The sequence below is a fragment of the Diorhabda carinulata genome, chromosome 5, assembly GCF_026250575.1.
Source record: "Diorhabda carinulata isolate Delta chromosome 5, icDioCari1.1, whole genome shotgun sequence".
NCBI lineage: Eukaryota > Metazoa > Arthropoda > Insecta > Coleoptera > Chrysomelidae > Diorhabda > Diorhabda carinulata.
Genome location: NC_079464.1, coordinates 30,956,216 through 30,981,174, shown reverse-complemented (window position 1 = coordinate 30,981,174; position 24,959 = coordinate 30,956,216). Strand labels below are relative to the sequence as shown.

Sequence of the window (24,959 nt, the reverse complement as noted above, 5' to 3'; positions counted from 1 at the left end):
CTGTGATGTTCAAATCAAGATCCAATTTTACGAGGTTAAAACATTTTTGAAAAATTTATTTGTCTTTCATTTCGGTATATACTATGAAAATAAATACTAACTGATATCTAGTTTACTGTGAAAACCTAGACATTTGTTTTGTTTTCTTTGACCAGGTGTCTGTTTTATGTGATGTTACGATACTAATTGCTATCACAGCGCTGCTGGCACAGTTAATTGAATCTTTGAAAACTGTTTAGTTTTTAGGAACTACAGTTATTTATAATATAATCAATGAATTACCCTTTTTTTTCTATTTTTCTAATAGGAGCTTCTACAATGATGTGATTATAAAAAATATCTTTTTGTGAAATATAATACAGCGCGTGATCTATATGTCAACATTTGTTCCTGTAAATAACGCTCGGTTAAATGAAGGAACTTGTCATATGTCATTAGTATAACCCAAAGAATTTTCTTGCTATTTCTGTAGTGTAAACTTTTTCTAATTATTCTTATCTTTTTTTAAATTAGTTCTAAATAATTTTTTTCGAAAATATAGTTGGACATACCCACCCGATATATCTGTAAGTTTTCTATTTGTTTGTCCCGTATTAACACTAAACAAATCTGAAACGTCAAACATAAGCTAGTGATGAATTCTTTGAAAACTGTTTAGTGTTTAGAAACTACAGTTTATTTATAATATAATTAAATGAACCACCCTACTTATTCTGTTTTTCTAATAGGAGCTTCTGCAATGATAAGATTATAAAAAATATCTTTTGTGAAATATAATATAGCGCGTAATCTATATGTCAACATTTGTTCCTGTAAATAACGTTCGGTTAAATGAAGGAACTTGTCATATGTCATTGTCAAACTATAAAGAATTATTGAATGAAATATGAAATTTAATAAAAACCAAGTAATTTCGTTTGTTATTTCAATCGATACAGTACGCGTTAACATCTAATCATTATTGTGGTGAGAAAATTCAATATGGATTGGCCACTATAATTACGTTCGCCCGGTAGCTAATTGAGAACCGCGTGGCTCGAGCTGGGGCTTCACCGCCGCCATCGGGGATGACCTAAGGCGATGCGTGAGGCGTGTGCCCCGTTTATTTTGCTACTTCTTATATACGGTTCAGCTCGCGCTGAACCGCCTCAGGTACTTATTGCTACTTTACTGGAAGCGTTGCTACCGCTTCTGGCTATTAACGTATATCTTTTTAGTCCTTTTGGTCCATTACGCTATCTTTACATTTCGATGATTAGCGAGATCGATATCAATAAACTTTCCGTATCAAATACGGGGATCATACGATATGTTTTATTTTTATTTAATTACAATATGTTTATTGACAAATACGAGGATCATACGATAAGTTTTATTTAATTACAATATGTTTATTGACAAATACGAGGATCATACGATAAGTTTTACTTAATTAGAATATGTTTCTTGATAAATACGGGGATCGTACGATAAGTTTTATTTAATTAGAATACGTAGTTTGGGATTAGTTATTTGCAACGTTGTCACGTTTATTAGTTTTTCGAAAAAGTGGTGTAATGAGGATTAATTAGTTCTTAGACGATTTAAATTTTATTTACATCACTTTCTATCGAGGAAAATAAATTCGTGTCAATAGAATTTATTACAAATACTGGTGTGAATTGAAATAGTCAATAAAACATTAATATATTGCTTGAAAGTCTCTTTTTCGGATTGTTTAAACGAATATATTAATATTGGTGAGCGAAGAAAAAAGTTCCTAATGAAATTTTCAAACATTCGGTTTATTTTTAGACATAAATCGAATTTAAAACTATTTTACGATCGTCTTGAAGTTGAATGAATTGAATACGGTCACGAAATAACGACGGTGAACAGGTAGAGAAATACCTTTTGGTTTTTAATGCCGCCCCAGGTAAACTGGGGAACCCTCCCGCAGGGTATACGATCCAGACGTTGCCACAAACAAAATTCCGCGTGAAATACCAAATAAAGTATTCGTATTAGACAGAAAGGACACAAAATAAATATAATAATTAATATAATTAGATACAAATTCGAGAGAAATTACAAATAACACGAAATACGAGGATGGATCTAGGAGAAACTAGTCTGCAGGGTCGGATTAAGGTGGGGCTTTGGGGCAGCGGCTACAGCACCAGGTCCAAGAGGGTCCCATCATTTGGAAAACCTTCTGTATTTTTTTTGTGTCGATATGACACGGCCTAATCAAAATTAACCACCCTATTTGCCGGATTTAGCCCTCTCTGATTATTTTCTGTTCTTGGAGTTGAAAAATTAGCTTGGTGGTTAAAGATTTTCCAAGATGTCGGAAGTTAATGGTTATTTCGAGGATTTTTACGATTTTTAATATGAAAAGGGTATAAAACGTATTGAACATCGTTGGGAAAATTGTTAAGAGCTAAAAGGAGATTACGTCTAAAAATAAATATATTTTTTTCCGAAATTTTTGTGTTTTCTTTGTTGGACCAGGTACTTCTGGGATCATTTTGAATGTTTCCTATCATTTCCGTGTATAGAAAAAATTTTATTCAAGGTCAAAGGTCAAAAAATGAGTTTTTCGCGATTATCACCGAAACGGTGAGTTTTATCATAAAAATACATCAGATAAAAATTGTAGATAGTAAAATTATCTATAAAAAACGTATTAATACTTTTTTTCTACGAACCACCGTTTCTGAGATATAATGATTTAAAAAGTTGTAAAAGTTATAATCCGGTCAATTTAGACATTCGAAGTTACATAAATTCTCATCAAGTTGAAATTCAGTAAAATTGTTTGAAAATACGATTAAACGTAGATTTTGAATGTTTTCCATCATTTCCGTGTATGGAAAAAATGTTATTCAAGGTCAAAGGTCAAAAAAATGAGTTTTTCGCGATTATCTCCGAAACGGTGAGTTTTATCATAAAAATACTTCAGACAAAAATTGTAGATCATGAAATTATCTATAAAAAAAGTATTAATACTTTTTTTTCCTACGAACCACCGTTTCTGAGATATAATGATTTAAAAAGTTGTAAAAGTTATAATCCGGTCAATTTAGACATTCGAAGTTACATAAACTCCCATCAAGCTGAAAATCAGTTAAATTGCTCAAAATACGATTAAACATAGATTTTGAATGTTTCCCATCATTTCCGTGTATGGAAAAATTTTTATTCAAGGTGAAAGGTCTAAAAAATGAGTTTTTCGCGATTATCACCGAAACGGTGAGTTTTATCATAAAAATACCTTAGAGGAAAATTGTAGATCATAAAATTATCTACAAAAAACGTATGAATACTTTTTTTCCTACGAGCTACCCTTTCTGAGATACAATGATTTAAAAAGTTGTAAAAGTTATAATCCGGTCAATTTAGACATTCGAAGTTACATAAACTCCCATCAAGCTGAAAATCAGTTAAATTGCTCAAAATACGATTAAACATAGATTTTGAATGTTTCCCATCATTTCCGTGTATGGAAAAATTTTTATTCAAGGTGAAAGGTCTAAAAAATGAGTTTTTCGCGATTATCACCGAAACGGTGAGTTTTATCATAAAAATACCTTAGAGGAAAATTGTAGATCATGAAATTATCTATAAAAAAAGTATTAATACTTTTTTTCCTACGAGCTACCCTTTCTGAGATATAATGATTTAAAAAGTTGTAAAAGTTATAATCCGGTCAATTTAGACATTCGAAGTTACATAAATTCTCATCAAGCTGAAATTCAGTAAAATTGTTTGAAAATACGATTAAACATAGATTTTGAATGTTTCCCATCATTTCCGTGTATGGAAAAATTTTTATTCAAGGTGAAAGGTCAAAAAAATGAGTTTTTCGCGATTATCTCCGAAACGGTGAGTTTTATCATAAAAATACTTCAGACAAAAATTGTAGATCATGAAATTATCTATAAAAAAAGTATCAATACTTTTTTTCCTACCAGCTACCGTTTCTGAGATATAACGATTCAAAAAGTTCTAAAAGTTATGTTTTAGAGTTACTTTTACAACTTTTTGAATCATTATATCTCAGAAACGGTGGTTCGTAGGAAAAAAAGTAATAATACTTTTTTTATAGATAATTTCATGATCTACAATTTTTGTCTGAAGTACTTTAATGATAAAACTCACCGTTTCGCTGAAAATCGCGAAAAACTAAATTTTTTGACTTTTAAACTTGAATAAAATATTTTCCATACACGGAAATGATGAGGAACATTCAAATTTTGATTGATGGGGATTTATGTAGATACACTCTCATTTTTTGGTCTAATTAATGTCAGAACCAAAACATCTCCATTAAAAGTTTCAATAGTCCAAATAAATCGGAAACCGAAGAAGAGAATCGAAAAGAAGTAATCGAACAAGGAGAAAAGATAAATGAATCGAAAACAAAATCCCCGTCTCCAAATATTCAAATCCCACGTTTTTCTTGTAAACAATAACAATTTTCGACACGATTCAATCGAGAAAATCCCTTCTAAAATGTAGTTTACAAATTATCGATTTTCTTCGCGTCTCCCTCATTAAAATTTTCGGAATTTGAAGAATGTACGTAAAAGAAGATTATCACTTCCTGTTGTTTTAGAAAATATCTCGCCATCCAACCTGATTATCTACCAGCTTTCTAACCACTTGTACAACAAATCTAATCAAAATAATCATGATCGTTGTTAATATTTAATTAAATAATCCATCTTTACTTGCCTCTTCGTCGCCGTTCTCTTGATGATCACCATCCATAAGCACGAAATCGACATCGTTATTATTATTTTTACTAGTTATATCCGGCGATCTTCTCGCTTCGTTTACCGCGATCCTGTTTCTTTTCCTTCTGGAATTCAACAAATCAACCGTTAGCTGGTCGCTAGCCAGGGAATCGGGCGAATCTGGATGACTGTCCATATTTAACAGAGACACATTTTTCGTATTCGAAAGAGAAGAAGAACGACTCGGATTGATGGCAAGAAAGCTCGAGGCAAACTGACTATTGCGGTGCCCGCGAGCTAATGACCACTAGAGGGGGAGAGGTACACCGGTACCAGGACCGGACTCGCTCGATTATCATGGTCAAGGTAGTACCGGAACGCGGAGGTCATGTACCAGAGATGATGTCGGAGAAGTTTTTAATTCGGTTTCGATTCTTATCGATCGTAGGTATCTTTTAAAATTTGGCGGGCGCGCGCGTTATTTTTAAATTGTTTCGGTTAAAAAAAATTGTCGCACATTTCAATCTAACGGTACAAGATCCGGTCTAAACGATGGATGTGGATTATTTACCGGAAATTGGCCCAAAGTTCCGAAAAATCGATTTTTCGCCCATAACCGGCACTTGGGGGGTTCTTTTTGTGCTTAAAACGAAAATTAGTTCATTGTCTGATGATTTTTTTAGCAAAATTAATATTTTTCGCGAAAACGGGGCCTCGAAAATCCCCAATTTTAACAATGTCACTTTCTTTTCGAATTCGAGGACTAAGAGTTTGAAAATACACTGATTTCGATGTTTTGAAGTGTAAAGACCGATTGTAGATGGCGCCCCCACGTTCCTCCTGTTCGCGAAATTATAAGAGGGCCCCAGGAATATTCCGGGGTGCAAATGTAATTATTTCCTTCGGGAATAATCAATTGGAGTGATGACATGAGAACGGGGCGGAAAAATTGGTAAAAAAAAATTTCAAAAATCTGCTTTCCGCCAATAACTGTCGAAATATTCCAGAAAGAGAACTTTGAGCGGGATTTTCAATATTAAAAACGAATTTTTCGAAAAAATAATCAGTATGTCGTGATAGCTACGGATTTCCCCTTTCAATTGAATTTTGAATCATGAAAAAATATCAATTTTTACACGAGTTATCGAACAATTTGTCCGTCCGCTTCTACGACAACGCGTGGATACCAAATACCGGGATGCGTTTTGGGTTTGTTATCTCGAAAAAGATCAAATTTTCGAGAAAAGTTGTCAGAACAATTTTTGTAGATAATGAATTGACCTTGATTTTAAGCTCAAAAAAAAATTCCCTAAATGCCATATTTCGCCGAATTTGGACGACCTTAGTACGAGGGTTGCTACTTAATTAACTTTCTACGTGGACTTTCGATTTTTGCCGATCGAGCACCGTCTCGAACCACCGCGTTACGCTGGATATCCGGATACAATCGCGACCGCACTTCGCTACATGATGAATTCCGTTAAGGTCGTCCAAAATCGGCTATTGTGCCAGAAAATATCGTAATAGCTGAAAGAAAAAGCTCCGGTTCATTAGAGCAACGTAGAACGGTCAATTCTGAATGGTATACCAGCTAATGTTTGCCGGAATTATTAAAAAAACCCAGGGAAACAAATAGCAGAGTGAATCCGGATATTCAGCGTAACGCGGTGGTTCGAGACGGTGCTCGATGCAACCCTCGTAGTTTAATCACGTTTCTAATATATTTTTTTTTGTTATTTTGAATGTATATTTTCGATAGAATCCGATATTTTGAAGATAGTCGACGTCGAAGTCCATACCTGCCAGGTACCTCGCCTTTTTCTGTCCTGTCCGTTAGGAGACCTGTTCGTTTCGTTTCTAAAATTCTGTACCTCATTACATAATCTTTCTCTCTTCTCTACTCTTTGCTTTGATTGAATTTAAATACAAAAACGATCCAAGATGACTACGGCTGTTCTTAAACGAGTACCGGTGATGGACGTACTCGAGATGTATACGGTAATTGGTTGTAGTTTTTTAGACCAAGCAATTTCACCAAATTTGAGGAAAGTTTTTTTTTTTTTTTTTTTAATGAAACTTAAATTAGCTCATTCCACCTCAGGTTATCGCTTAAAAATTTTAAACTGTCTCTTACGGATTTAATTTATTTGATACACTATACACTACACTTATAATAATTCACTTGTCACTATCACTATCAGTAATTTATTTATAGTCTATTTCAGAAAGGTGTAGAGTAATAAAATGGGAAATTCCGACCGGTTCGGCTCGATCATAGGCGTGGTATTGTTTGTGATATTAAAATTTCAAGTGATCGCGTAATTTTCCGGCCTGAAGTGTCAATATCGAAATATTGTGTAGCTTAGGTAGTAGATTAGTGCCTCTGTCTAATTCCGACCCTAATTCATAAAATTATTTTTTCTTTTTACGAGTATCCTACCGGCACACTATTTTCAGTGTTTGTGAATAGATAAGGCTAAACCCTTATATTGATCCCAACCTGTCAAATTTTACAATAAAATCAATGCCAAACTATGAAAGTGACTTAAATATTCGTTGGGTCACTCTGTGATACCTTTGTATGCCTAATGAGGTTTTATTACTCTATAACTTTCTGAAATAAACTATAAATTCTTTGACTTTGCTAATTCGTTCTTTTCACTACGACTATTTATTTAAAACAAACTAACTGCGTTTACTCAAATCATTTATATACCTAAATAAAAATCTAGAAGGTTCTAGAACGGACAGAAACAAAATAAATTAGATTAGAAATTATTTAGAAGAAATACTGTAAATAAACGGCCTGATATAATAAAAAGTAGTTAAAAAGTACTGCGAAATTATTTAGAAGAAATACTGTAAATAAACGGCCTGATATAATAAAAAGTAGTTAAAAAGTACTGCGAAATTATTTAGAAGAAATACTGTAAATAAACGGCCTGATATAATAAAAAGTAGTTGAAAAGTACTGCGAAATTATGTGGAAGAAATACTGTAAATAAACGGCCTGATATAATAAAAAGTAGTTAAAAAGTACTGCGAAATTATTTAGAAGAAATATTGTAAATAAACGGCCTGATATAATAAAAAGTAGTTAAAAAGTACTGCGAAATTATTTAGAAGAAATACTGTAAATAAACGGCCTGATATAATAAAAAGTAGTTAAAAAGTACTGCGAAATTATTTAGAAGAAATACTGTAAATAAACGGCCTGATATAATAAAAAGTAGTTGAAAAGTACTGCGAAATTATGTGGAAGAAATACTGTAAATAAACGGCCTGATATAATAAAAAGTAGTTAAAAAGTACTGCGAAATTATTTAGAAGAAATACTGTAAATAAACGGCCTGATATAATAAAAAGTAGTTGAAAAGTACTGCGAGATTATGTGGAAGAAATACTGTAAATAAACGGCCTGATATAATAAAAAGTAGGTGAAAGGCGCTGCGATATTATTTAGAAGAAATACTGTAAATAAACGGCCTGATATAATAAAAAGTAGTTAAAAAGCACTGCGAAATTATTTAGAAGAAATACTGTAAATAAACGGCCTGATATAATAAAAAGTAGGTGAAAAGTACTGCGAAATTATGTGGAAGAAATACTGTAAATAAACGGCCTGATATAATAAAAAGTAGTTAAAAAGTACTGCGAAATTATTTAGAAGAAATATTGTAAATAAACGGCCTGATATAATAGAAAGTAGTTAAAAAGTACTGCGAAATTATTTAGAAGAAATACTGTAAATAAACGGCCTGATATAATAAAAAGTAGTTGAAAAGTACTGCGAAATTATGTGGAAGAAATACTGTAAATAAACGGCCTGATATAATAAAAAGTAGTTAAAAAGCACTGCGAAATTATTTAGAAGAAATACTGTAAATAAACGGCCTGATATAATAAAAAGTAGGTGAAAAGTACTGCGAAATTATGTGGAAGAAATACTGTAAATAAACGGCCTGATATAATAAAAAGTAGTTAAAAAGTACTGCGAAATTATTTAGAAGAAATATTGTAAATAAACGGCCTGATATAATAGAAAGTAGTTAAAAAGTACTGCGAAATTATTTAGAAGAAATACTGTAAATAAACGGCCTGATATAATAAAAAGTAGTTGAAAAGTACTGCGAAATTATGTGGAAGAAATACTGTAAATAAACGGCCTGATATAATAAAAAGTAGTTAAAAAGTATTGCGAAATTATTTAGAAGAAATACTGTAAATAAACGGCCTGATATAATAAAAAGTAGTTAAAAAGCACTGCGAAATTATTTAGAAGAAATACTGTAAATAAACGGCCTGATATAATAAAAAGTAGGTGAAAGGTGCTGCGAAATTATTTAGAAGAAATACTGTAAATAAACCGCCGGCTATAATAAAAAAAGTTCTAAAAGAGAACATCAAAGGCGCGTTCACCATTTATAAAAAGGAACAACGCGAATTCGCCGAAGTTTAAAATTCCATCGCAGCTGTACAGGGCCGGCCAAAAGACCCATTTCGCGAACTTTTTCCAAAAAAACTATATTTTCTCAATTTAATAAGGATAATAGTGATTATTTCTTGTCGGTAGGAATATTATTAGCAAAATTACAAAGTTTTTGAATCTGAGGGAGGCACCGCGCGAATACGGCCATCTAGAAAGTACTTAAACAAACAAACTGACCCAAATTTTTGACAAAAATATATTCATTTTTCCACGAAATCTTCTTTTAGCTCCATACACTTTTCCCAGCGATATCTGGGAACAGAAAATGATTGCAGGGAGCCAAATCTAGCGAATAGGGTACATTGGGAATGTATTCGAACTCTAATTAATTAATTTTGGCCATTACAATAAAGGATTTGTCACCTAGTGGATTGTCTTTATAAAACAACATTTTCTTAGCCAAATGTGGCCGTTTTTGATTGATTTCTTCGTTCAAACTTTACAATAATACTCGACGAGATAGTCAATGAAAATTATCCCACGGGAATCCCATAAAACCGACGCCACGACGTTTCCTGCTGATGGAACAGTCTTCGGAGCCGGTTCTCCCTTTTCAGTCCATTGTTTTCTTTGTTCTTTTGTCTCGATACGTGCAGTTTTAATAATTTTTCTTCTTTTTCGCGACTATTTTGTACGAAAACTTTTTTTTTTAATTATTGCCTGGACTATTTACGTCCAAGTAATTTTGTTTTCGGTGCCTTTTTCAATCCTGCGGTTTCAAGTTTGTTTATCAAGTGTTCTGCTCGATTCTATACAGTATAGTATAACGAGATTTTTTTTCAAATAACTTCCTAATGATTCGTTTCAGTTATTTTCTAATTCGTTTTGGTATTGCTCTCGTGTAAATAACAATTTTTTTATCATCATCATCGAATTAACGATTTAATAGCAAAATTATTTATATTCGATTCAATTAAGAAGATCCTTTTGACCTTAGAGTACGTTTCTCAACGTTTTATTTAGATATTTTTACAATTTATGATAATTTTTTTCAGAATGTTTCTTTATGGCGAACGATCTAAACATCCGAATATCTCCTAAACCATAAATTCTATCGAGTTTAACAAAGAGTAACGTTTTGTTGGAAATCGATTGAAAAATTCATTTTTGGTATCTTTGGATTGTACAGGTTGTCCTTGTAAAAGTTACCGATGGTTAACCATTGGGTATGAGCCGCCCCTGCACTTCAGATAGTACTATAGAATTATTTATTTCGTCAAACACGCTAAATACACGTACATAATCATCCATTAAAAAATGATAATGTTCGAATGTATAATTTTGAAAATATACTTGAATTTTGCAACTTTAGATGCCTATAATTCAAAAACGAAGGGTCGTATGAGAAAAGTGACAGTAGAAAATACCGAATTTCCTATTTCAAACGATACCTTACCTACCATAATTGCCCGACTAAATCGCCTGGATTGCCACCTCAAAATTTGCAGTTTAAAGTCATTATCACGAATAACGTCATCAACAATCATAAAAAGAAAATACAAATGTCTTTATCTCGCGTATACCGATGATCTACAATTCGATTTTGGACTTTTACAATTCCCGGTACGTCTGGCCTTTGCGTTAACTATAAATAAATCGCAAGGCCAGTCGTCGGAAGTTTGCGGAATCTACTTGGAGTTTCGCGTCGGAAAAAAGTTAAGATTTTTCATTTATCGATTGAGGTAGGACGAAGTTTGTCGGGTCGGGTAGTATATACGAGGTCTGGCTATTAAATAAAGAGACCGCGTGCCTAGAGGGCGCCCTAGTGCGTCGGGTATCTAAATATCTTGTCTGTGCACGTTGCAAAACACGTTTTCGTCACTATTCAAGTATTTGTGCGGTAGAAGTTTGAAAAAAACTCCCACTGAGTGCTATAAATTGTTGCAAGAGGTCTTTGGGGACAATTCTCTATCTCGTGCGCGTGTTTTTGAGTGGAGTAAACGCTTTAGTGAGGACCGATAGAGCGAATCAAAATTCAAGGCAATGTTTATCGTTTTTTTCGATATTAACGGTATCTTGGTGACCAAATGGGTTCCAAAAAGACAGACAGTCAACCAGACTTACTATTTGTCAGTTTTGGCGACGTGTTCGTAAAAAACGGTTCGATTTTGCACAGGACAACGCACCAGTCCATAACGCGCTATCTGCGAAGCAGTTTTAGGCGTACTCCATCCGCCGTATTCACCAGATTTGGCACCGTGCGACTTTTTTTGTATCCGAAGATAAAACCTGCTTTGAAACGTACTCGATTCGAGTCGATGGAAGCGGTAAAGCGGAGCTTCTCCAAAGAAGACTTCCAGCACTGTTTCGATCGATGAAAAAAACGTTTTTTGGCGAGGGGAAGGGAGTAAGTTGAAGAGGAACATTCGATTGTAAAATAATAACCATTCTTCGTAACCAGTCTCGTTATTTAATAGCCAGACCTCGTATATATATATATAAATATCTTTTTTTGGTTTCAACAATTTTTCATCGTTCGGAATTTCGTAGATCGTAATTTTTCTATCGTTTCCTTAAATTTATTCCGATAATATAAATCTTTTTATCGATTCTATAATTAATTATTAAATAAATAATATTCATTTTAATTTTATAAAACTTTCGACTGGTTATTACGATTGACATTCAAAATATGTCAAGTGGGCGCGGTTTGTTGTATCGAAGACAACGTTTTCTTCTTCTCTACGCCGGTCAACAACCGGCCAAATCGCCGCGGCCCACTCGATCATCGTTTGGCTTCTTCTTTACTTTGGTGGCTTCTTCACAGACCGCTCGCTATCTTCTGATGACCCACATCTTCATCTCCCGGAGATATTTTTTTGCGCTTTACCTAACAGTGTACCGAATCCCAATAACAGTACCGTACTGGGGGTATTTATATTTATTTCGTGATTAAATGCTCTTTAAATCTAACATTAACGGATCTCCTAGTTTGCCCAACATACTGTCGTTAGGAAGTTAGAAAATTAGTTCTACATGGTGTTATTTCGATTAAATATATTAAATCTCTTACGAGGGGCTTTACCAACAACGATTTCGTACATTTGCCGCGCCGCCCTCGTATAAAACAAGTGATAAATTTGCTAGATGTACTAAAGTCATTTCGAAATGATATTTCGAAAAATTTATCTCGCCTCGACTTCTTTTTTGAAAGGAATATGTGAACACGTCCTGGAAAGGACGATACACACACTCATCCAGGATATTGAAATATCTATAAGAACGTCCAGATAAGGGGTTGAATGCGAACAAGTCGAAGGGAGCTTCTATCGGAGATTTATTGATCGCCTTAAGGGTAATTTAGAACTGGGACTGTCAAAAAAAAATCGTGGAGATTAGGGCACCGAAAGGAAATGATTTCAACATAGAAATATCGATTACGTAATATTCGGTGCTTCTAAAACGAATTCCAACCGACCAAATCTTTATAATTCGCAAATAATTGCGGATATGTTGATTTTATGATGAAATTCGTCCATTGCGCACGTAAATTACCGGCGATAAACTCCTTGGACGCTTTTTAACTCCGAAATATCCTCAAACCATCGACTTATGTCAAAATTTTGACTCATAACCTCACAAATTTCTATCCCGTTGTCGGTGCGGTTAATTTTATGTTATTCCGTCCATTACAACCTCTCAACTTTATTTTGATGTCTCCAAACAAATTGGAAATTGGAAAAGGACGCTCAAACCATCGACTTATATCAAAATTTTGACTCATAACCTCACAAATTTCTATCCCGTTGTCGGTGCGGTTAATTTTATGTTATTCCGTCCATTACAACCTCTCAACTTTATTTTGATGTCTCCAAACAAAATGGAAATTGGAAAAGGACGCTCAAACCATCGACTTATGTCAAAATTTTGACTCATAACCTCACAAATTTCTATCCCGTTGTCGGTGCGGTTAATTTTATGTTATTCCGTCCATTACAACCTCTCAACTTTATTTTGATGTCTCCAAACAAAATGGAAATTGGAAAAGGACGCTCAAACCATCGACTTATGTCAAAATTTTGACTCATAACCTCACAAATTTCTATCCCGTTGTCCGTGCGGTTAATTTTATGTTATTCCGTCCATTACAACCTCTCAACTTTATTTTGATGTCTCCAAACAAAATGGAAATTGGAAAAGGACGCTCAAACCATCGACTTATGTCAAAATTTTGACTCATAACCTCACAAATTTCTATCCCGTTGTCCGCGCGGTTAATTTTATGTTATTCCGTCCATTACAACCTCTCAACTTTATTTTGATGTCTCCAAACAAAATGGAAATTGGAAAAGGACGCTCAAACCATCGACTTATGTCAAAATTTTGACTCATAACCTCACAAATTTCTATCCCGTTGTCCGTGCGGTTAATTTTATGTTATTCCGTCCATTACAACCTCTCAACTTTATTTTGATGTCTCCAAACAAAATGGAAATTGGAAAAGGACGCTCAAACCATCGACTTATGTCAAAATTTTGACTCATAACCTCACAAATTTCTATCCCGTTGTCCGCGCGGTTAATTTTATGTTATTCCGTCCATTACAACCTCTCAACTTTATTTTGATGTCTCCAAACAAATTGGAAATTGGAAAAGGACGCTCAAACCATCGACTTATGTCAAAATTTTGACTCATAACCTCACAAATTTCTATCCCGTTGTCCGTGCGGTTAATTTTATGTTATTCCGTCCATTACAACCTCTCAACTTTATTTTGATGTCTCCAAACAAAATGGAAATTGGAAAAGGACGCTCAAACCATCGACTTATGTCAAAATTTTGACTCATAACCTCACAAATTTCTATCCCGTTGTCCGCGCGGTTAATTTTATGTTATTCCGTCCATTACAACCTCTCAACTTTATTTTGATGTCTCCAAACAAAATGGAAATTGGAAAAGGACGCTCAAACCATCGACTTATGTCAAAATTTTGACTCATAACCTCACAAATTTCTATCCCGTTGTCCGTGCGGTTAATTTTATGTTATTCCGTCCATTACAACCTCTCAACTTTATTTTGATGTCTCCAAACAAAATGGAAATTGGAAAAGGACGCTCAAACCATCGACTTATGTCAAAATTTTGACTCATAACCTCACAAATTTCTATCCCGTTGTCCGCGCGGTTAATTTTATGTTATTCCGTCCATTACAACCTCTCAACTTTATTTTGATGTCTCCAAACAAAATGGAAATTGGAAAAGGACGCTCAAACCATCGACTTATGTCAAAATTTTGACTCATAACCTCACAAATTTCTATCCCGTTGTCCGTGCGGTTAATTTTATGTTATTCCGTCCATTACAACCTCTCAACTTTATTTTGATGTCTCCAAACAAAATGGAAATTGGAAAAGGACGCTCAAACCATCGACTTATGTCAAAATTTTGACTCATAACCTCACAAATTTCTATCCCGTTGTCCGCGCGGTTAATTTTATGTTATTCCGTCCATTACAACCTCTCAACTTTATTTTGATGTCTCCAAACAAATTGGAAATTGGAAAAGGACGCTCAAACCATCGACTTATGTCAAAATTTTGACTCATAACCTCACAAATTTCTATCCCGTTGTCGGTGCGGTTAATTTTATGTTATTTCGTCCATTACAACCTCTCAACTTTATTTTGATGTCTCCAAACATATTGGAAATTGAAAAAATGTTGTACATAACTCGCCGATTATCCTCACACATATTTCGGTCATAAATACGATGGCCGTTCGGCTTTAATTCCCGCGCAAATTCAATATTTCGAACTTTCAAGGTCAGATCCACTAAACGGACAGCTGTCAAACTTGAGTTGCGTCAAAAAAAAGCAACGTTGCCAAACGAAAATTGTGAATCTCCGAATAATAAACAAATAATATATTTCGTAGAGAAATTATCGAATTTAATATCAAAAATATGACATGTGTGAAAGGCGTGAAAAGGTATTTATGGAGCCCGTTAGCTCCCCGGGGTGGTCCGACGAAGGGTGACGGCACGCCGCGGGTGATTTCCTCCGAGCACGCCAATTAGAAGACCCCTCGGGGGTAATTCAACACAATTCTTTATTTGACTAATAATTAAAAAAAAAGGCGCTAGGTGATGTCGGACATTGTTCGGTGCCGTAGCATTGTATTTCAATAGCGAACGGGTGGGGAATAAATAATAAGCACGTATACTGAGTTCATTATATATATATAATATTTAACAAAATCCATAGAATAAAAATAAAAAAATATATTTGGTTATTAGCATATTTAACATTTCCATGCAAAGCCGGCTCTGTGTAATATATTGAAAAACGTTTTCTGTATGCACACGTACTCCATCTATCTAAAGGCGAGGAAATTGTGTCACTGCTAGCAGGTGACATTGAAAAGCGTTGCCACGAAAGATGTGATCTCGTAACGTTGCCTTCGAGCTAATCGTAAATTATCGAAATCTATGTACCTTATCTTTCTTTTACCGTCTATAAATCCATAAATTTGTCTTTATCTATAAACAATTGGAAATATATAATTCAATTAAACGTCGTAATTAATTATATACAGCATCAATAGCATTAGTGACATCTGTCCGTTAATAGCACAACTATTGTGATTAATAAATGGAGTGAAGGTGGAATCCATAATTAATTCAATAAATATATCAAATTAATGACGGACTATGATGTTTGTTTGATAATATCTCTGTTCGCAGTTTGAAATTTGTAATAATTAAATATATATTCAGAATTTAAAGTCCTTTGTTCGTGGAGCACAGATTTCCAATACAGGAGTGCTGACGTCATCCGCCGCCATTGTTAGCGCAGAACAGGGATTACTTTCCAAACAAAGTTTTAATTGCGTTGGCGATCGTATATATGTATAGTGAATTTTTTAATAGATTTTTCGAAAAAAATTATGCCCTCTGGCACAAAATTTTTGTTTTGAAAGTGAACTATAATCATATGACGGCCGTGACGTCACGTTCTGGATGTCTATTCTGAATAGGTACGTCCTGGAACACGGGTGTGGATTTTTAACCTGGCGCATGTGCATTCATCCTTATTGTGATATTTACCACGAAATAACCTCTAAACTATGTGGTTTTGTAAATAATTGTATTTAAAAAACGTGGTAGTTGACTTTATAGTTACAAATATCAAGAATTAACCTTCGGGTAGTTAATTATATATTTTATCTTGCTAGTTAGTTTGGAACTCGAATTATAATTTTGTTTGTTCATCAATAGTTCGTTTTTATACAAGTAACACGATGTACGAAACTATGCGGTTTATTTAGAAATGTTTGTGTTTTAATGTCTCCTGTAAGTATTTTATATAAATAATTACTATTTATGATAATTTTCTTCGGAATGTCTCTTTATGTTGAGTAACTTTTTGTTAAAAAATCGATTGAAAAATTCATTATTGCTAACTTTAGATTGTACAGGTTGTCCCTGTAAAAGTTACGGATTGTTTAAATCTGTCAAACATACGTCATCATCCATTATTATTATAATGAAACTGTCATTCATTTTCGTAGAAAGATTTTCTGTTTTCTTTTGCCTCGTACCCAACGTTTGGCCATTTTCAAGGTCTTTCTATAAACTAGCGACCGTTTTGTGGGAAAAAATATTGGCCAATATAGACCACGTTTGCGTGTCTAAGCTTATTTATGTTAATTATCTAAATTTTCGGTTATGTAAAATGAGGTATGCTTTCCAGAATTCCGGTCGTGTATAATCAAACACAGTTGGGTAAACTATGAAGATTATTGGGTGTCTTTATGGATATAGGGGGTTTATAGAAACATGCGAACGCTAATTTTACGTGAAATCGGTTAGAAACGATACAAAATTCGACAAAAATAACAGCGGGAGATGGGAAAATGGATTTTTGATCGAAATTTTTGCATACACAGTCGAAATTCGGTAATTGACGCGTATTAAATATAGATATTTGACAGTTTCCTAGTAGTTTATATTTAATTGAAGCTGTAATTATAATAAAAACGCATGAATAGACATTTGGAGTTTCTTTTTCGAGTTGGTCATTACATACTTCTATAAAATTGGCTAGACCAAGTCAAAAAGTGTCATTTTAGGTGTCGAAATTTGAAAAAAAAGATCCGATAGGTTTTCCTTATTCAAAATTCAACCGTTAATAATTTTTTGATTGACTTGTGCCGTCCGCGTTGCATTTAAAAAATACTTAATACAAGTAGACGTTTCTCCGAACGAATTCCGTCGATAAAACGATACCGATTTTAAGAAAAACCAAAATCTTCTACGTGTTCTTTGTTTCGAAGTCGAAACCTCGGTGAAGCTACGCTGTTTCCAGAGATTTAGCTCGCGCGACGCAGTTTAATATTCCGATGTATATGGTTTTGTCAATATCCAAACAGGATGTCCTCGATCCAAATAGAAAGAAGTGATATCGAGGTCTGGTTATTAAATAACAAGACTGCAGGTTACTAGAGGCCTACGGGGACAATTATCTATGTCGCGCGCTTGTTTTTGAGTGATTTACACACTTTAGTGACAGCACTGAAGATGACCAGCGTCCAAATCGTCATGTAACTGTTTCAACGCCGATAAAGAAACGGTTGGAAAGATTTTACACGAGGAATAACACATTTGACCCTGACCTAAAGCTTTTGCGTCAACGGGTCCGCTCAGAAAGGGACCCGATTCGAGTCGATGGAAGAGGTAAAGCAAAAAGCGGTTTCCGTCAATTCTAGACGTATAAGTCACGGTACACGGTACTAGAAGCGCTTTAACGAAGTCCTAGAAACCTCTGAAGATGACCAGCGTCCAAATCGTCCTGTAACTGTTTCAACACTGACCAAAATCAACCAAATCGTGCGTGCAGATCGTCGAATCAGCATCCGGATGTTTGCCGATGATATAAACGCCGATAAAGCAACGTTTTGAAAGATTTTACACGAGGAATAACACATTTGACACTGACCTAAAGCTTTTGCGTCAACGGGTCCGCTCAGAAAGGGACCCGATTCGAGTCGATGGAAGAGGTAAAGCAAAAAGCGGTTTCCGTCAATTCTAGACGTATAAGTCACGGTACACGGTACTAGAAGCGCTTTAATGAAGACCTAGAGACCTCTGAAGATGACCAGCGTCCAAATCGTCCTGTAACTGTTTCAACACTGACCAAAATCAACCAAATCGTGCGTGCAGATCGTCGAATCAGCATCCGGATGTTTGCCGATGATATAAACGCCGATAAAGCAACGTTTTGAAAGATTTTACACGAGGAATAACACATTTGACACTGACCTAAAGCTTTTGCGTCAACGGGTCCGCTCAGAAAGGGACCCGATTCGAGTCGATGGAAGAGGTAAAGCAAAAAGCGGTTTCCGTCAATTCTAGACGTATAAGTCACGGTACACGGTACTAGAAGCGCTTTAACGAAGTCCTAGAAACCTCTGAAGATGACCAGCGTCCAAATCGTCCTGTAACTGTTTCAACACTGACCAAAATCAACCAAATCGTGCGTGCAGATCGTCGAATCAGCATCCGGATGTTTGCCGATGATATAAACGCCGATAAAGCAACGTTTTGAAAGATTTTACACGAGGAATAACACATTTGACACTGACCTAAAGCTTTTGCGTCAACGGGTCCGCTCAGAAAGGGACCCGATTCGAGTCGATGGAAGAGGTAAAGCAAAAAGCGGTTTCCGTCAATTCTAGACGTATAAGTCACGGTACACGGTACTAGAAGCGCTTTAATGAAGACCTAGAGACCTCTGAAGATGACCAGCGTCCAAATCGTCATGTAACTGTTTCAACGCCGATAAAGAAACGGTTGGAAAGATTTTACACGAGGAATAACACATTTGACCCTGACCTAAAGCTTTTGCGTCAACGGGTCCGCTCAGAAAGGGACCCGATTCGAGTCGATGGAAGAGGTAAAGCAAAAAGCGGTTTCCGTCAATTCTAGACGTATAAGTCACGGTACACGGTACTAGAAGCGCTTTAACGAAGTCCTAGAAACCTCTGAAGATGACCAGCGTCCAAATCGTCCTGTAACTGTTTCAACACTGACCAAAATCAACCAAATCGTGCGTGCAGATCGTCGAATCAGCATCCGGATGTTTGCCGATGATATAAACGCCGATAAAGCAACGTTTTGAAAGATTTTACACGAGGAATAACACATTTGACACTGACCTAAAGCTTTTGCGTCAACGGGTCCGCTCAGAAAGGGACCCGATTCGAGTCGATGGAAGAGGTAAAGCAAAAAGCGGTTTCCGTCAATTCTAGACAGTCGTCCGGCCAGTGATTGGTAGTTTTGTGTAGAGGAATGTTACGCAAAACGAAGCTTCCGAATCTGTATATATATACAGCAAGCAGCCAACTTAAACTTGTGACAGAAATGTGTCGTGCTCCGAAAATCGGCTGTAGTTTATTAACCAATTGTCGTGGGATTTAGAGTGAGGGCTTAAAAGTTGTCTCTTACTGTGCGGAATAAAATGGCGCTGCTTTTTTTTCGGAAATATTTAGTCTTCTTTGCACGAATGGACTATAAACAAATTTGACTATTGAAATTCTGTCTTCCGAGTGTTATAAAACTGTTCCGAATGCTTGAAAATGTACGCACGAAGGGTCGTTTTGAAGGGAAAAGTATTTTCTTTGGAATGGATCCTCAAAAGTCCCAATTGAATTTGCACAGGTCGAAATACGACCGATCGAAAGAAAAATCAGCGCATTTTTCCATTTTTTTTTACATTACTTTACCTATAACTTTGGTTCTAACGAATATTTTTTCAAAATTCAAAAACGGAAATATTCGTTAGAAGATTTGCAACCGGACTGTTTTATCAGGAACCCCGTAACTATTGTAGGTGATAAATTACGGCCCCGTTTAGACAATTAAAGTGTTGGTAACAAAAAACTGACCAAAGTGCCGGCCCCGCAACCCCCAAAAGCTTTTTCCCTCGGATTTTTTTAAGGGTGCAAATTATTTAAGTATTTTCATGTTTTGTAGTGATGTTTCGAAGTGTACAGAAAAAGAAAAAAAAAACAAATTGCAAATACATCGTGGACTATAAAAATTTTTGTGTTATCTATTGTCCAAAAAATTTTTTATTGTTTTTACGAGGCCACCGTGCACCGCTCCAATTATCGTGGCGTGTATAAGATACTAACAAAAAAAAAGAGGAACGAGCTCGACGATCGTTAAAAAATTTCAGAAATATTTGTGAGGGCGACGCCCAAAACCTCCTCTATACAGGGTGTATCGCACAAAAACGTTTTCACGAACTAATTCATTCGATTCGATTCGATTGAATGTTGAGACCCACAGTTAAAGTTGTTTCTTCAATTTTGGTATTTATACATTCAGTTTACCATTTTGGGTTTCGTTCTTTCTTTGACCTGCGCACAAATACTCGTCTCTTAGACTCAAAAACCCGAATTTTTGACTCCATAAAACTCTTTCGTGCGTTCTTTGTGTGATAACTAGATATTTCAAATGAAAAAAACGAAGAAAGAATGTTTTCTGATAGATTAGATGATGACCAATACAGAAACACGCCACGTGAAAGCTTAAAAAAGAAGAATTTGTTAATTGCTTGACATTTTTCGCTGTATGGGGCGTATAATGAACGAAATACTTTGAATTACGAAAAAACCCGAATTTGTATTAATAAAAAAAGCGATAAAAAGATATTTCAAATGAAAAAAATGAAGAAAAAATGTTTTCTGATAAAGTAGATGACGACCAATACAGAAACACGCCACGTGAAAGCTTAAAAAAGAAGAATTTGTTAATTGCTTGACATTTTTCGCTGTATGGGGCGTATAATGAACGAAATACTTTGAATTACGAAAAAACCCGAATTTGTATTAATAAAAAAAGCGATAAAAAGATATTTCAAATGAAAAAAACGAAAAAAAAATGTTTTCTGATAGATTAGATGATGACCAATACAGAAACACGCCACGTGAAAGCTTAAAAAAGAAGAATTTGTTAATTGCTTGACATTTTTCGCTGTATGGGGCGTATAATGAACGAAATACTTTGAATTACGAAAAAAACCGAATTTGTATTAATAAAAAAAGCGATAAAAAGATATTTCTAATGAAAAAAATGAAGAAAAAATGTTTTCTGATAGATTAGATGATGACTAATACAGAAACACGCCACGTGAAAGCTTAAAAAAGAAGAATTTGTTAATTGCTTGACATTTTTCGCTGTATGGGGCGTATAATGAACGAAATACTTTGAATTACGAAAAAAACCGAATTTGTATTAATAAAAAAAGCGATAAAAAGATATTTCAAATGAAAAAAACGAAAAAAAAATGTTTTCTGATAAAGTAGATGACGACCAATACAGAAACACGCCACGTGAAAGCTTAAAAAAGAAGAATTTGTTAATTGCTTGACATTTTTCGCTGTATGGGGCGTATAATGAACGAAATACTTTGAATTACGAAAAAAACCGAATTTGTATTAATAAAAAAAGCGATAAAAAGATATTTCTAATGAAAAAAACGAAAAAAAAATGTTTTCTGATAAAGTAGATGACGACCAATACAGAAACACGCCACGTGAAAGCTTAAAAAAGAAGAATTTGTTAATTGCTTGACATTTTTCGCTGTATGGGGCGTATAATGAACGAAATACTTTGAATTACGAAAAAAACCGAATTTGTATTAATAAAAAAAGCGATAAAAAGATATTTCTAATGAAAAAAATGAAGAAAAAATGTTTTCTGATAGATTAGATGATGACCAATACAGAAACACGCCACGTGAAAGCTTAAAAAAGAAGAATTTGTTAATTGCTTGACATTTTTCGCTGTATGGGGCGTATAATGAACGAAATACTTTGAATTACGAAAAAAACCGAATTTGTATTAATAAAAAAAGCGATAAAAAGATATTTCTAATGAAAAAAATGAAGAAAAAATGTTTTCTGATAAAGTAGATGACGACCAATACAGAAACACCCCACGTGAAAGCTTAAAAAAGAAGAATTTGTTAATTGCTTGACATTTTTCGCTGTATGGGGCGTATAATGAACGAAATACTTTGAATTACGAAAAAAACCGAATTTGTATTAATAAAAAAAGCGATAAAAAGATATTTCTAATGAAAAAAATGAAGAAAAAATGTTTTCTGATAGATTAGATGATGACCAATACAGAAACACGCCACGTGAAAGCTTAAAAAAGAAGAATTTGTTAATTGCTTTATATTATTCGCTGTATAGGGCGTACGCGTACTTACAATGAATAAAATGTGATAATATTAAAATCGCCATTCGAAACAAATATTTAGAAATAATTTACGTTTTTAGTAGCGCCGCCTTGTATATAAACAGGTGCTCTTTCTAAATTTGTTGGGCATTTGAGAGACCAGGTATCGTCAGTAATATATGCAGATTAAGGTGTAGTTGTTGAGTTATAAAAGGTAATTACAGTTTCGAGATTTTGTTCTTTTAGCCGCGAGAATGAACATAATAAGAAATACCCGAGGAATGATCTTTTTGTATGACGTTTCGCGTTATACCAACTGTGTAGGTATCGCCGATCTGTCATAATAGCATTATATACTGGGAAATCGAAACGAATAAATTAATTCGACTCAAAATAGCCGTTAAACACCTTCCGCGTCTTCAATTCTCACAATATAGTTCTTTCGATGTGTCAAAATGACGTGTCCACCTTCTGCGCTGTCAATTTGTCACAATTAGGTCGGTTGATGATAGATTCCCACATTTCGGCGACATTTTGATGTGGTAATTGTCAATAAATCTCACCAAACGACGCCACTGCTTATCGCTGACTGTCTGGCAGGAATATTTCGAGGAAATCGTGTACATACGCGTTCCGACGGCTTCGGAACAATTATACGACGAACAGATACTTCTAGATACAAAATTAGCATTTTAAATTTGTCGCAGAGTGGAGTAGATTGTTTGTTATTCATCGATAGTCAAATTCTAGCTGATCAATTTCATTTTTAGTTTGTTATACAAAAACTATTCGACGTATATGTTAATTTAATATACGTACGAGTTATAAAACTCTTGTAATTAACAGATGGCGCAACAAAAAATATAGTTTTAATAATATAGCTATGAATGTACGTCGAAAAGGAACTAAAGACCCAAACAAAAACGGCCGTTACGAAGTTATTGCCGCTTTTTAGCTATAGCTAGATAATTAACCTACTCAAGTTTATTATTAAATTATGATGGTTACTACTAGTATCTCAAAATTAACGGTTTTAAAATGAAATTCTTCATATGAGGCGGCCGTGGGACGTTTTTCTCCTTTTGTAGACGATTCAAAATTTCCTCATTCATTCGATGACCCCCATCTTTCAATCCAATTAATCAGTCGTCTTCGGAATGTCTCCGCATCCTGTTTTTGTCCGTCTGACGATCATAGTCTTGCGGTTTTCTCACTTAATCGAGTCGGAACTTAATATTACGAGGTCTCGTAATATCGAGAATTTACTTGGGGAAGCTCCGCTTCACCGCTTCCATCGACTCGAATCGGGTCCCTTTCTGAGCGGACCCGTTGACGCAAAAGCTTTAGGTCAGTGTCAAATGTGTTATACATCGTGTAATCATCACCAGAAATCACCCGGACGGTGATTCGTCGATCTGCACGCACGATCTGGTTGATTTTGACGATTTGGACGCTGGTCATCTTCAGAGGTCTCTAGGTCTTCATTAAAGCGCTTCTAGTACCGTGTACTTCTTGAATACCAGTTTTTTCGTGATTTATACATTAAAAACTAATCAAAATTTGGAAAATAAAGAAGTTATATAGGGCGGTGAAATGTTTCGTGTCGCTTTTTTCGGTTCGACTTGACGGGGGCACTGTGGGGCGTGCCCCCATACGGAAAGACAACTGTAAAGAATATGAAATTTAAAAATTTCTTTTTACTAATCGACAAAAGCTTGTTGAACTACCAATGAACGAAAAAAACATCTGCTTTTTAATAAATGTATTCGTTTATCTCCCCGAGGGACATAAAATACCGCCATGTTGTTTTTTCCAGTGACGGATCCAGTAACTATTGTAAAATTTAAATATTGAAATCGTCGATTGTTTATTAATGTATTTACTAGTTCAACGAATGATATTTTTAAGATTTTGTTTGTAATTTAGATCCGAAACGTACTTTTCATAAATTACTTGTAGGGAGGCTTCGCAATTCGTAAAACCTCGACTCTAAATGGCCGAAAAGGTTAAGCATCATCTGTTGCACTCCAACATTTGAACTTCGATGATTAAGCAATGTTTGGAACCCTCAGACTTGATCTGCAGGGCTTAGCTTGTGCCTTGGCAAATCAATTATAGCCCAAGCTTGTTTGAAATGTTGGTAACTTAGCTCCGGCCATGTTTAAGGTCTGGTTTAGGCGTTGTTATCATCCCAGAGTCCCATCAAGTTTGGACCAATAACGGCTCCGAAGCTAGGGCCAGAGTTGTACATACTTGGCCCAAATCTGTACCTAAACTTGGCCCTTGTTAAAATCCTGTATGGGAACTCAATATTTACGTAGATTCCTCACAGGAATTCCAAAATACTCTGGATATCATTTTTAGAAATGGTTCACTAAAATACAAAGCTCCATTTTGTGATGGGTTTGTACGCGACAGTACAAAATGGCGTTCACGCTGCTATTCGCGGCGAATTCGCTGCGCGTTCGCGGCGTGCTCGCCCCGATCAAAGAAACAAAACAAACAAAAACTTTTTAGAACGTTTGCCATCCAATGATTTCTTCTTGAAGAAGCGGCCG

General features: G+C 34.9%; 1 protein-coding gene across 4 annotated transcripts in view; it reads right to left on the bottom strand.

Annotated features, from left to right (window-relative positions):
* LOC130894149 (transcription factor AP-2-epsilon) overlaps positions 1 to 24,959 on the bottom strand; it is a 50,381-nt gene that overhangs the window by 9,855 nt on the left and 15,567 nt on the right. The window contains exon 1 of one of the 4 annotated variants that reach the window (XM_057800754.1): positions 4,720 to 4,991. The exons of 2 other annotated variants lie outside the window; for them this stretch is intronic. In XM_057800754.1, coding sequence (XP_057656737.1) covers positions 4,720 to 4,917 — 198 coding nt within the window. In that variant the 5' untranslated portion in view covers positions 4,918 to 4,991. Of the gene's footprint in view, positions 1 to 4,719; positions 4,992 to 24,959 lie in introns of those variants that run through there. One more of the 4 variants, XM_057800753.1, reaches the window with a different exon arrangement.